This window comes from Melampsora larici-populina (assembly GCF_000204055.1).
Source record: "Melampsora larici-populina 98AG31 unplaced genomic scaffold MELLAscaffold_47, whole genome shotgun sequence".
Classification (NCBI taxonomy): Eukaryota; Fungi; Basidiomycota; class Pucciniomycetes; order Pucciniales; family Melampsoraceae; genus Melampsora; species Melampsora laricis-populina.
The window spans coordinates 519,174-533,780 of NW_006768811.1; the positions used below are offsets into that span (position 1 = coordinate 519,174).

The 14,607-nt window shown below is 38.8% G+C and overlaps 3 protein-coding genes across 3 annotated transcripts; 2 read left to right on the forward strand and 1 right to left on the reverse strand.

Annotated features, from left to right (window-relative positions):
- Positions 1–4,950: 4,950 nt before the first annotated feature.
- Positions 4,951–6,828, reverse strand: MELLADRAFT_72928 (uncharacterized protein; the record flags this gene model as incomplete). The annotated part of the gene is made up of 3 exons (XM_007415011.1): positions 4,951–5,187; positions 5,276–6,147; positions 6,226–6,828. 3 exons carry the CDS (start codon positions 6,602–6,604, stop codon positions 5,155–5,157), a joined length of 1,284 nt encoding a protein of 427 aa, XP_007415073.1.
- A 907-nt stretch (positions 6,829–7,735) lies between these two features.
- Positions 7,736–10,029, forward strand: MELLADRAFT_110787 (uncharacterized protein; the record flags this gene model as incomplete). Its single annotated transcript, XM_007414958.1, has 10 exons — positions 7,736–8,261; positions 8,345–8,384; positions 8,617–8,628; positions 8,724–8,852; positions 8,943–8,994; positions 9,095–9,204; positions 9,300–9,408; positions 9,504–9,786; positions 9,858–9,934; positions 10,009–10,029. The coding sequence occupies 10 exons, from the start codon at positions 7,736–7,738 to the stop codon at positions 10,027–10,029; spliced, it is 1,359 nt and encodes a 452-aa protein (XP_007415020.1).
- Positions 10,030–11,727: 1,698 nt separating this feature from the next.
- MELLADRAFT_117735 (uncharacterized protein) lies at positions 11,728–14,586 on the forward strand (the record flags this gene model as incomplete). Its single annotated transcript, XM_007414959.1, has 9 exons — positions 11,728–12,407; positions 12,473–12,653; positions 12,877–13,005; positions 13,092–13,143; positions 13,245–13,354; positions 13,453–13,561; positions 13,647–13,929; positions 14,025–14,101; positions 14,199–14,586. The coding sequence occupies 9 exons, from the start codon at positions 11,741–11,743 to the stop codon at positions 14,217–14,219; spliced, it is 1,629 nt and encodes a 542-aa protein (XP_007415021.1).
- Positions 14,587–14,607: the final 21 nt, after the last annotated feature.

Genomic DNA, 14,607 nt, shown 5'->3' on the forward strand with positions numbered 1-14,607 from the left:
GATCAAAAAAGGAGTTATGAATTTTTTTTGTTTTGACTTTGGTTGTTGTCAAAAGTAATCCTGATTATTGGCTAAGGAACGGTACCCCACAACTTGAACCACAATACCGGTCATATTTTAATCAAGTTACAAACTCTTGTAATATTTGATTGATGAGTTCTACTGGTAATTAATGACATATCAATCTGGTTCATTTCTTATGTGGATTATCTTCTGGCTGTTTGATATTGTATATTTAGTATTGTTGACAATCAAATTTCTTGTTCAGTTCCTTGTAGTTTTGTGTTTATCTTGAAAACCAAAACTTAAAGAAATCAAATTTGAAGAAATCATTTTTCAAATCTGCTGACCACCACAGTAAAGATAGAATAGCCCCCCCACCATGTAAATATCCGTGTAGCACGTCGACGTGCACACACGGAGAGTTTTGAAATAAATCTCAAAGTCTTTTGGTTGAAATGAGACTGAGATTACTGTTGAGCACCCTTTGTGCTTTGTGATTTGTTCAAAGGATTTTCATAATCCTTTGTTGTCAGCAGGGGTCAACTGCCTTTCAACCTCCCAGGTGATAAGGGGAAGATGCGCTTGATGTGGCACCTCTTTGATGGGTCGTTACAGGTTCTACGGAGAGGCTTTCGTGTGTGCACGTCGACGTGCTACACAGATATTTACATGGTGCCCCAAGGCAAGTTGATCTTGCACCAACACTTGCTTCAAGGAATGAATGACATTTAAGGTGTATTGATCTTCCTTCTCTGGCATACTCAATGCAGGTGTGTGTGGGTCTTGGCACTGATTGACTGGTGGACAAGGGCACCCAATCCACCCATCCTTTGAAGAAGGGATACAGGTTGATCCAATGAGCCAAATGCAATGAATTTTGGCACTGAATTATCAAAATTGAACTTCAAGAATGCATACTCTGTGCCAGGACTTCTTACTTTCTGATAGGTTGAAATCAAAAATGTTAAATTAGCACAATGGAGCTCACCCTATCCAAGTCCAATAGACCACCATATCAGGTGGTGGGTGCAGCATAAATGGTGCATCAGGCACACCAAAATATTTCAAAAATAGGGGGTGGCACGCCCATATGCAAGAATCAAGTATCTGAAGATTGGCAAGCCTTCTTGAATGTGATCTTGGCCTAGAGAAAGGTCATATGGTGCATGAAATAAGAAAATAAATTAAATGCAATCAGTCTTCCCACAGTACAATGTCTCTGGGCTTCATGTGTCAATAGTTTTTTTATTTATCTAACTCTTAAGACAGAGAAAGTTGAGCAGATGGACCGGTGACTTGCAATATTATTGCCATCAATTGCCATTCATAGTTGTGCAAGACTGGAAATATTGTTTGAACAATTTTTTTCTCCCATCATTATTTTAAAAGTATGAATTCTAAGTCAAAATTTGTGTGCAATCCCCTTATCACAGATCCAATTGCTGTTTTCAATGTTTGGGTTGTTCTTCTTTCCCTTTTTTTGCACAAATAGCACACCCTCACGCCCCCTGCTGTTCAGGTGTGCCCAGGAGAAAGGATTTTGTGCCTGAGTGCACCTCTCCCTGTGAAACCCTTGCCTACCACCTGACTACCACAGCATGTTGTTTATTACATTTCCTACTACACTGCAAGCCACAATTTAAGCAAGCAAGATCTGCACAGTGGCATCCTATACAGTCAACTCCCTTGAAATCCATATCCCTCTAATCCCATACTTCTGCCTAACCCATAGAAATTTGGGTCCATAAAATTTATAGGCGGGGAAAAGTGGCCCAAAACCCATACCTCACACTATTCCCATGACCCATAACTTTTTTTAGGAAACTCAGGTCAAAATCCATAACCAAAATTTGCCAAAGACAAAGATTTATAAAAAAAAGCCGCATCCTTGTGAATTTTTCAGCATAATCAATCTCAAAATGCTTCCAAAAGACCTTTCACAATTCAGCGTATCAGATATTGAAACAGGTTTCAATGCTTTACAAACAGAGAATAACAAACAACTCAAGCCTCTCAAGCAACTTATCAGTGAAGGGAAGAAGTTATCAGAGGCAGATGAAAGATTCATAGACTGTGCTGGAAACTTAATAGATGAAACACTTGTGTTGAGGAAGATCATAGAAGAGGGGAATGCGGCTAAGGCTGCCAGTCAATTCAACAATGATGAACTGAAGAGACTGGAACTTTTGGTTTTGAAATTCAATCAGACCAAGGAAGCGGTGATTGCTAAAAGACCAAGTAAGTGGTAACCTTCAGGATGTAATTGAGTTGTTCACTTGTTGAAAAGATGTGTTGTTCAATGTTTTAGGCTCCAAGAAACATGTAGCCAAGGAAAGTAAAGGAAAAAATAACCGGCCAACAAGTAAAAAGAATAAAGCTGCAAAGGCTCAATCAACTCTGGCTCAGCGAGTTGAAGTCCTTGATTAGTACGAATGGAAGGGTTGCAATCAATCTAAGACTGCCCGACACTTTTCTGAAATCTATCCCAAGTTGAACATCAAGCAACCACTCGTTTCAGAATGGGTCCAAGACAAGACCAAGATTCGAGAGAATCATCAAGCTGGTCACACTGGATCTCGAAAGAACACATCCAAGCATCCGCAGGTCGATGAAGCACTTCAAGCCTGGGTTCAACAGGCTGTCATTGCAGGCTTAACAATCACGGGCGATGTGATACAATCCAAGTGGTGTGAATTCGCTAAACTCTTCAAAATCTCTGAACAAGACTGGCTTGCTCTTAGTGAGGGATGGCTCACTCAATTCAAGACTTGGAACGGTTTACGCCACATAAGAAAGCATGGAGAAGCTGGCTCCGTCCTTCCCGATACAGTAGCTGCCGAGCGTCAACGCCTCTGAGAAATTACCAACCTTTACCATCCATGAGATATTTGGAACATGGATGAGACTGGTCTATTCTACGGGTTGGTTCTCTCTTTAACATATGTATACAGTGTAACATTTATCAATAACAATCACCTTCTTATGTTTTAGCATGCCCCCCAACAAAGGTCTTGCATTTGGTCCAAAATCAGGGGTTAAAGGTGATAAGCAAAGATTGACCTATGCCCTTGCTGCTAGTGCTGAAGGTGAAAAGATTGAACCTTTAATTATTGGCAAGGCAAACAAGCCTGCATGCTTCAACAAGAAAAGTGGCGAGAGAGAGCCTCCCGAGCACAAGCTTACAAACATTCGGTTAGAATTCTTCGCACCCAACCTAACCTCACATATCCAACCCTTGGATGCCGGAATCATAGCCTCATTCAAGTGTCGCTTCAACAAGAAAAGTGGCGAGAGAGAGCCTCCCGAGCACAAGCTTACAAACATTCGGTTAGAATTCTTCGCACCCAACCTAACCTCACATATCCAACCCTTGGATGCCGGAATCATAGCCTCATTCAAGTGTCACTACCAATCAAACTTTATCAACTATTCACTGAAGTGTTATGATGCAGAGATCCCGGTTTCTGAAATATACAAGATACACCAGCTTGATGCAATGAAATTGGCTCAAGAAGCTTGGTTTTGTGTTAGTGAAGGCACCATATCAAACTGCTTCCGCAAGACTGGGATCATCTCACCTCGCAAACCTGATGGATTGATAATTGATGACCCAACTGTCTTAACATCAGACTCGGACACTAACCTCCCAATAGTCCCAGATTCCAAAGCTGAGGCTGTGTTGGCCGAAGATCTCAAACAACTTGAACAGCTCAAACTTGTCCATCAACGGAACGTGATGTCAATTGCCAAGCTTCTCAATCCCCTTGGAGAGCATTCTAGTGGATTGGAGGAATGGAATGTCGACGAAATATTTGAATCGATCAATAATCGAGATACTGACAAGGATCAAGATACTGAAATAGACATTTTCAAAGTCTCCACTCCTTGACCAAGCTATACAGCCTTTGCATCTTCCCTTTCTGTTGTTTCCGAGTACATCAAGCATGAAGACACACCCGAAGCTAAGTCTTTTGAAGCTGCTATTCGCACTGCTGGCAGACACTTTTGCTTAATTCACACGTGATCTTTAAAACAACCGTCATTATCTGACTACTTTATTAAACATTAACTACAGAACTCTTATACATAACTATTGTTATTGCGCACAAGAATGAAGAAATGATTTTTTTTTTTGATTTGCTCGTTCCTTGTTTTTATCTCCCTCTTGACCCATACTTTGCCCGCCAAACCTTAATCTATGGGTGATGAGGGAGATCCTCCAAAACCATACGTCCATAAAACCCATAGTTTTGGGCTTCCATGAAACGGTATGGGTTTCGAGGGAGTCAACTGTAATATTTACTTGGCTGTTGGGGTACAAGCCCTGTTACTCTCTTTGAGTTGGATGTGGATGTGATTGAATGACTGTATTTCTATTTTCATTTTGAAGTAATGAATTATAGGGATTATGGATCCTGATGGGTCTTGTGAGTATTCAGACCCCTGTGCAGGGTGTTATATTACACAGAGCACAGTCTCATTGAAGAAGGTCCCTGTTCTGTGGCCTTGTGAGGTAGATAGCCTCCTGCTGAGCTGCATTCCATGTTCTGCTGCACACAGTGCAGTACAATGGCCCACTTTTGAAGAATGCTTGCTTGGTCAATTATATGATCAGAAGTTGATAATTCTGCTGTCTTTGAAAACTCTACTATCAGGTGCTTCTTAGCAATTATTCCAATGTGGACTGTCCAAGAAAAACAAATCAACTTCCACAGCACCATCAGGAATTGATAATAATTGAACAGGATTGGACACACCACCCATGATGGAGGCAGAAATTTACCAAAGGTGTTTACTTGGCAGGGTCTAGACTGTCACCTGGATTGGTTTCCAGTTGCAAACATTTTTGTTGATCTGATAGAAAAACACAAACTCATAATTGATCACTTTATGTGACTTCAACTATTACTAAAGATCATCCCAACTCTTGCCTTGGCTTTAGATAATCCAGACAAACATGCTTAAGAATCAAATTATACAAACCTTAAAATTGCTAGAAATAATACAAATTTAGTCAACAGTAAAAAATTTAGGATTACTGGTAAATGTACAATTATACTTAAAATTAACTTCAAAATTGCTACATACAGATTGCAAAACATGGATGGAGGTTGGTTTTGAGGTGGTTTGATGCTTGAATCTGATGAATCACTACATGGGTCCATTGAGCTGATAATCTAATTCCTGATGATCAAGACAACAAATCAGTATGAATTTTTCAAAACCTATACTCTTCAGTTATTTGCCTGGTAAGAATAAAATTGATACAAACCATGCATTCATCTGGGGTTAATTCATGGCTAAAATGACATTGGACCCCATGAGATTTGAAGGCTTTGACTAATTCAGGATCGATTTCTTGAGATTTAGAGTGTTCAGATTTAGTAAAGACAATGTGTTTGAAATTTGGTGCTCCTTTCAAAGCATCCACACCCGCCAATTCTAATGCTACAATCCAGTATTCTTCACTACAATCTAAGTCGGTCACAATCGTTCTTACATTCTTCAAGATTGGATCTTGTAACCAATAGATTTCTGTTTCAACTTCTTCAGGAGGATAGTGAGTTCTGATGACCCGTAAGTTTGGAAAATCCCACTCTGTGACATGTTCAATAATTTGATCCGCAGATGTGCTTGTAAAGAGTCCTTCTAATGTATCTTTGATAGGTTCAAATACCCTTTCTACACCTTCAGTTGGCTCGCTACCACTCAAAAGCTCGATGATTTTCAAAGTTGTTTTTGAAGTTTGAATAATGTGACAGATTCCTTCTAAGCAAACCCACTCTAACATAAAAGAATAGTGGCGTAGATTCTGCAGAGCTGGAGGTTCTAGACTCATGGGCTCTACACAATTGATACCAAAATATAACGATTCAATTCGAGGTAGTGCTGATAATAATCTTGATATTGAGTCCACATCGATAGGCCCGGTATCCACATTGATAGGCTCGTTATCCACATCTATGCAGTCAAATAAGATGGATATTGACTTCAACTCTCTGATAGTTTTACAGGCTTCGACCAATTCGTGAGAAACACCCATTGAACAAAAAAAGGTAATGTTCAATGTCTTCAAGTTGATACCGAGCAGTTCAATTAATCTTGCTACCTGATTCACCGTAACCAGATTTGCTCTTTCTGCAGCTGAACAAGAAAAGGTACAATCTGAGTTAGTACTTCTGAAGCCTTATCTTGGCTGACCAAATCAGAAACCAAAACTACCATCTTCTTTCCATTTCTTACAATCCACTTCTTCTTCTTCTTGTACTACTTCTTTTGGAAGCGAGAGTCTTCCAATTGTGAGTCTCTTAACTGGACAATGAAAATTTGATCCAAAGAAACCATCGTTCCAATTATCCAGAATCAGGTTTGCATATTTTGAATTATCTATAGAGATTGTCTCGAAATAAAATGGAATGACTGCATTAGACCACATTTTGGAAACCAATCTCAACTTGATTAATTCGGTGTAAGATGATCTTCTGAGGTAAGGTTCTCTAGCCGCTGACTCGTAGTGATCTAAGTTTTTTTCTGATTGATTTACAAATTCTCGTAAGATTTGAACGATAATTTCGAACGGTAACCGACCGATCGCAATCATCGTGGTTTTTGAGCCTTAAGCCTTCTCGTTGAATACTTTCTAGAATGAATAAGTCGGTTTTCCTTATGAAGCGTTGCAAAGATTCTTCAAGATGAGATAGATTCGTTTGATTAAATGTGGCTCAGTCTAGAGTCTTGAAGTCACATAATGTTTTGGTTTGGTTTTTGTTCGAAAGCGATTGCTCGGTATCTTCTGTAGTTTGAGTCTTGATTCTTGCCAAGCTGATCAGCCTTACACATACATAACGTATATGCCAGGCTTTACGTACTGACATGTTCTCATTTGTATATTTAGTGGGTTCACGCTCTTTGTGATGTCTTGTTCTTTTCGCGGTTTTTTTGGTTTCTTTCGACCGCATCAATATCGAAAATCATGGCAAAATTTCCACTTCACCAATCACACTTTGAAAGCCACCCGAGAAAAAACAAAAGAAACACGCTGTAGGACCAAAACGTACTTTGTTGTAGGCTTCGAAGGTGGTTCAAGCTAGCGTAAAAGTCAACACTCGCGTTTGATTGACTTTTACGCGCTGCACATTCTCGGGAACTTATCTGAACTTATGCGCCGCAAAATGTGGAAAACGGAGGCCGCAGAACCTTGTTGAATCCGAGTAACCCAACATTTTCAATGAAAGCGCAGATTGCTACCTTTCTCGTCACCCCACCACTAGGGCAGTCAAGGGTCCTTATGAAAGAAGACAATCACCATGTTTTACTGGATAGCGGAGGATTGTATTTGATGACTCAACCCCCGTTTCGTAGTCCCATTCTCGCTGTAAATTCTTTTTCCTTCGGCGCATACCCAAATCCAATGATGTTCTTCATTTTTGATATAGCCTCGATTTGAAGAGATTTGGCCATAAAAGTCCTTCCTTCTTGGCCGAAATCAGGTCCCACATCTGCTTTGTCAGTTCCTTCATTCGTTCATATTTTATTGTTGAATCCTAGACGAAGAATTATTATCAGGATCATATCATAATCATCGAGATCGACTCTTTTGTAAGCGTCATCCTTACCTGAACTGCACGTTCTTTTCATTCGGAAAGCTTATCATTATCATAAAGAGCTCCAACTCTCTCGTCATTCGTTTAAAACCTCAATCATTACTGGTTCATTTGTGATTCTTATTATTATGGATGCTCTGATCGCTATAACAAATTTATATCTAAACCAATCTGATCACGTCTCTCTAACATCAAATTCAAACCAAGATCAATGCCAATCAACTTCTAATGATCATTCTACTTCTTCTTCCGCTTCAAACAAAACGGTGATAGGACAGTCAGAAGTAATAATCAAGATAGAGAAAGATCGAAGTCAGCTTAAATCGCATGAAACTGTAGTTGCGAATAAAACAATTCTAAATAGTTATAAATCACATGGTTTAGATTTTTTAGTCTGGTTCACACCTTATCGTCAACTTTTGATTTTTATTGTGACTGTGAATGCCTCAATAGTACTTTCAATCCTATGTGGTCCACTTGGTGGTACAAGTAGGGATTTTTCTTTGGAGGTTACCCTTAATATCTTTGTTGCTATTGCAATTCGAAACGAATGGGTGATTAGATTCATTTATTGGGTTTCTATTAAATTATTTAGCAGTTCAAGGGTCCCGATTATAGTTAGAAAACATATCGTTGGGCTTTTATATCATATTGGTTAGTTCAGTGTTCCTTGAATATCTTCTCCAGTTTGCTGATCTATATATTTGTCTATCATTGATGGTTTCACTGTTTTCTAGGTGGACTTCATAGTGGTTGCGGTATATCTTCTTTGTTTTGGTTAGCATTATCAGCATATAGACACTTAAAAAATCCTAATCAGTTCCATCCATTTGTTTTGACTCTTTTGTCAATATCTATCGGTTGTATCTTAATTACTTGTATCACCGCGACTCCTATAATTCGTGGCAAAAGACACAAGTGGGTTTAATTTCTTTCAAATTATCACTCTCAATCGTCTGGATTGTTCTCGCGCTAATAATTTTTTTAGTTTGTTTGAAACTATCCATAGGTTTGTCGGATGGTAAGTTTTCAATTCCTTGCGAAGGGATCAAAAACGACCGCAACACGCTTGTACATTTTTCCGGTTTTGAAACTATCTGTGTTCTGCTATTGTAGGTTAGGAATCATCTGTACTTTACTTTTTGTAATCTTGGGGCATTTGTTATCAAAGACGAATCCAATTCAAAATATGATGGACGTGATACTTGATGTACAATTTTGGTTGATGATTATGATTCTCTTTTGGTGAGTTGAAATGACGAGACTCGATATGTACATCCTTCGTTAATCTGCTTGATAACGAAAATATTGATCGTTTCATCTAAACTTCCGCAGCATACTTTCTTCTTGGGTTACAACTCGACGTGTTGATGTCGAATGTTTTGCGGTAAGAGACTTCTTGTTTGATACTAATTAGTTTCTATGAGAATATATCAAGACTGACTTAACTTCTGGTTTACATTGTTTGCTTCTTCATCTTTTATCAGTCATCTAAGAAAGCTACTGTGATCAAAGTTCCAGGTGGATTGACATCAGGTCTTCACACCCGAATCTCACGTGGCGGTCTGAAAGAATGGCACATCTTTGGATCGATAAGGTTAGCCTTTCCATAACTTGTGATTCTTAGGCTTCTGGGGCAAAAATTGAAAGATTCCTGAGCCGCTGACTGCTCCTTTTCATTGATGATCCTAGTGAAGGCAAGCATTCAAATTGTCATTACATTGTAGCAGCTGTTCAGGGTGATTTCACTGGGAATCTGAACTCAGATCAACCTACCAGACTTTACACAAAACTATACAAGGTTAGCTCAACAAGAAACCCATCCTCAACCTCCATCTCACCCATCATCCCACCACTAATCGAGCATTACGTTTCATTTTCTAAAATCATTCAAAGCCTGCTGGATTACCATACTTTTCTAGAATGTTTAAAAGAGGAGTAGCCATTTGTACAGGATCAGGTATTGGAGCAGTAGCTTCAACTTGTATCCAACATTCAGATTGGTTTTTGATTTGGATTGGACCTGATCTACAAAACACTTATGGATCTGAATTGATGAATCTAATAGAAGATAAGATTCCCAAAGACAGAAGATTAATTTGGGATACTCGTGGTCCTTTAGGTAGACCTGACGTCTTTTTGCTTTTATCTAACACTTATAAAGATTGGAACGCCGAAGGTAAATGCATTCGACTTCTTCTCCTAAAGCCTTGCGTTCCTCATCTCCTTTCTGCGTGTTTTTTTGCGCAGTGGTGCTCTTTATTGGTAGTCCTGCTTTGAACAAGAGTATACTTAGATCATCAAGAGAACACAAAATTCCGTTATTCGTAAGTATTCTCATGGATAATCTTCTCATTGATCTACAGTCACTGATTACTTTCTTGGATTTTATTTATTATAGGGATCTATTTGGGATGCATGAATATGCCTTCAACAGAAATCTACATACGTATCAGAGCGTATAAAATTGGGTTCATCCTACTTATATATTAATGAGCGGACAATTCTTCAACTATAGAGAATCTATATCTTCAAAGAGAAGATTTGGGTTTACTATCATTCAAAATTACATTCTTGCTCTTGGCACTTGATCTGGGGGGTTTGTTTTTTTGTTTTTTTATCTATTTATATATTCCTAATTTTCTGTCGTCTGTTTTGCGGTTTTCCTCCATGTAATAGGACACTTCAACCCTACAACCAAAAACTCGACTTTTGTAGTCTTTGTATTACTTTTCAATGTGGAGTGCATATTTACTCCCATAGGATTGACTCTCCCTTTTGTAATTCTTCTTGGTGTCTGTTAGTATTTCTTGTATGAATTGATCGTCTTGGATAGAGATGGATATATTATCCTTCTTGTGCTTTTGCTTCAACTTGTCAATGCGCTCTGGTGTGATCAAAGATGAGGATGATCCCTACCATATTTAGGTATAAAGACCAATCATGAACAGCACTGAAAACCGTAAGACAAAAGTTGGAAAAAAAATGAGAGGGCCTATGTATGATCATGTATTGGATTTGATATCTTCAGCTTGCTCAAAATGTGACGCTCGAGATCGGGCGATTCCACGCAGTGATCGGGAAGCGATATCTCCTTGTTCGAGTTAAACATATCCGGTCTTTGGGATGTGGTGTTCTTCTGTTTGTTTTGGTATCTGTTGACCGCATCAAGATTGAGGATCAAGCGTAAAATGCTAACTTGACCAATCCCACTTTAGAAGCCAGCCAAGAAAAACAAAAGAAACGCGCTGTACATTCTCGAAAATTTATGCGCCGCAAAACGTCGGAGGTCGTAAATCCAAGCACCCCATATATTCTTGAAGAATTGAGACGCCCTTGCGCCTTGTTTAGATTTCTAGCGGTGTTCTAGCTTATCAATAATGATGTATCAATACGAATACGAAGTACTATCGCCTGCATGGACTGTGCGGTGTTTTTTGAGTGCCTTTTTTCTTTTTCCAGCTGTTTCAAAATGATTGTTGCTCCTGTTGTTTTCGGTTATATTTTGCATATCCGTGGTCAAATGGTCTTTTGTCCTTCCGGGTTATCTATCCCGATTGGGATCAGACATAGAGCTCATGCAGGCTCAAGCCCGCTCAAGCGTTGGCATCAAGGGTCGAAGCAGGCTTCAGGTAAGCAATGCGATTCAAACCCAGGCCGCGTCAGAAGCCATTTCCACGCTTTTCCCACCAACTTGAAAACTAACGATATGAAAGCTGAAAATTCGGAAATAACAGCAGGAACACTTCCCTCTTTCCATGAGCGTTTCCTCCAGTCGTGTTTTTTTCATGCAAATCTCTTCCTAGCCCTTATGGCCCAAACGCATAGAGAGAAGAAGACAAAGATCACATGACACGGACAACTAATCCCCCAAAAAACTAAAGACATCCACTTTCCATTATCAATCTATTTCGTTCAGGGTAAGGTGTTCGCATCATATGGGAACTTCGTCTGTTCAATTGATTGATACGACTCTTCGCTCTGATAACATCCGATCACCACTCAACTCGGACAAAAGGCATGAAGCTCTTGACACGACATTGCTTGGTATGAATACAAGAACGCGGTCATCATCGTACGAAAATCCGAAGCTCTCTTCACACCTCTCAAAACCTTGGACCTTGTCCTCAAAGATGCTTTCTCTAGAAATTCAAACATGTTTAAATCCAAGTCAAGCTGATCACATGTATACTACTCCTACGAGGAAAGACGATTCGCAAAATCAAGTTGTAAGGAGACCTTCACAAGAATTCAACTTTGATTCGACATTAAACATTCCTCAAAGTTCGTGTTCGACGGTGTTCAAATATGGGACTGGATCTAACTCTGATCTAGCATCAAAATCAAGTCAAGATCAATTAACTTCAAACTGGAATCTTCAACCTACTTCCTTGTCTTTTGATTCATTTCAAGCTGTTGCAGAAAAATCACAAGTTGTTAAAGTAGAGAAAGATCAAAATACGACCCAATCAGACGGAACCGCAGTTGTGAAGAAAACATTTTTAACTAACTTGAAGTCTCATTGGTTGGATTTCTCAACTTGGTTTACACCTTACCGACACCTTTTCTTCAAGATTGTGACGGTTAATGCTGTGATAATACTTTCAATTATATTTGATTCAAATGGTGGTGCAAATAGAGATCTCTCTTTGGGGGTGACAATCAACATATTTGTTGCTATCGCAATTCGAAATGAATGGGTGCTGAGATTTATTTATTGGATTTTCATCAAAACTTTCAGTAGTCCAAGGATTTCGATCAAGATTAGAAAACATATCGTTGGAGTTTTATATCATATTGGTCAGTTATAATCTTTTCTTCAGTTTGATGATCCTGATGACTGATGGTTTTGGTTTTTTCCCTAGGCGGGCTTCATAGTGGTTGTGGTACATCTTCTTTGCTTTGGTTAACAGTATCAGCATATAGACATTTCAGAAACCCAAATCAATTTCATCCAATTGTGTTGACTCTTTTATCAATCTCAATCGGGTGTATCTTGATCACTTGTATCACCGCTACCCCTATATTTCGTGGTAAAAGGCATAAGTAAGTGAATACGTCTACAAACATTACTTTCGACTATCTTGCCTCCATTTCTCCTATGCTGATATGATTGGTGTTTTGTAGTCTTTTCGAAGTGATTCATCGGTTCATTGGATGGCAAGTCTTGAATTTTTCAAAAAGACGAAGGACCGTACCAAGTTTTCGAAATTGTCTGAAGTTTTCGAAATCCTCCGTTTTACAAACGTTTCCCATGCCGCTTCTTTAGGCTAGGAATCGTTTGTACTTTACTTTTCGTAACCTTGGGACATTTATTATCAAAGACAAAATCAACTCGAGATGTGATGCCTCTTGTACTTGATGTCCAATTTTGGTTGATGATCATGATTATCTTCTTGTAAGTTGAAATGATAAACTTGAATAAGATACCCTTTAACTCTAACTCACTCAATACATCGTTTCTAACCATCTAAATTTTTGTAGTATCATTTCTTCGTGGATTACAATTCGACTTGTTAATGTCGAATGTTTTGTAGTGAGTGATATTCTCGTCTGAAGTTTATATATTTGAGTTCAGTAAGACTCATGTAAATGCTCGTCTCAATTATATTGGTTGTCTCCTTCATATTACACCAGTCCTCCAAGAAAGCTACGGTGATCAAAGTTCCAGGTGGGTTGACTTCAGGTCTTCATACCAGAATCTCACGTGGTGGTTTAAAAGAATGGCACATCTTTGGATCAATAAGGTCAGTCCCTCTATACTTTTTTCTCTGAGAGTTTCTGCAGAAAAAACAATGTAGATAATACCGACCCGCTGACTGCTTCTTTCCTTTGATCATCTCAGTGAAGGAAGACGTTCAAATTGTCATTATATTGTAGCAGCCGTTCAAGGTCAATTCACCGGGAGTTTGAACTTAGATCAACCTACCAGACTGTACACTAAACTATGGAAGGTAAGTGTGACAAGAAAACTCCAAAACCAATCCAATCCAATTATCCTTATCCAATCACTGATCAAGCGTTGTGTTATGATCCAAGCCTGCTGGATTACCATACTTTTCTAGAATGTTTAATAGAGGAGTAGCAATCTGTACAGGATCAGGTATTGGAGCAGTAGCTTCAACTTGTATCCAACATTCAGATTGGTTTTTGATTTGGATTGGACCTGATCTACAAAACACTTATGGATCTGAATTAATGAATCTAATTGAAGATAAGATTCCAAAAGACAGAAGATTGATTTGGGATACTCGTGGTCCTTTAGGTAGACCTGATGTATTTTCACTTTTATCTCAAGCTTATAAAGATTGGAATGCTGAGGGTAATTTCCTACATCGCTTGTTGAAAAAGCTACCCAATTGGGTGGTTTCTTAAGCTGTTCTACTGATTTCTTTTATTTGTAATTTCTATACGCAGTGGTGCTTTTTATTGGTAGTCCTGCTTTGAATAAAAGCGTACTTAGATCCTCAAGAGAACATAACATTCCCTTATTTGTGAGTCATCAAACTCTGAATTACCTTGATACTTTTGCTCAAGAAATGCTCTCATCGTTGATCATCAACCACTTGTTTTGGATTCTCCTCATTATAGGGATCCATCTGGGATGCATGAACATTATCACACTCATTTATACTTCGATATTTCACTATTTTAGTCTACATACTTGATTTTTGGCATTTGGGGTTCCCTATTTTTCTCCTTTTTCTGCCTTTTGTTTCACGGTCAGGTTATCTGTAGGACTCTTTATTATCCTCAGATACCTCAATTTCGAACATTTTTTGTTTTCTTTCAGACTGTTGTACTTCATAGGCATATGGGCCGCAAGCTTCTGTTATAATTCTTGGACTCTTATTTGTACAATTTTTTATAAGTCTGTTGAGCATTTTGTGAAAGTACCTTCCGTAGAAAGACTTCACTAATTCTTTGGTCTCAATTTTCATGGGGCTTGGAGAGAAGTGAACTATATTCTCAAGCCTCATCATAACGTAGCGCGCCCATT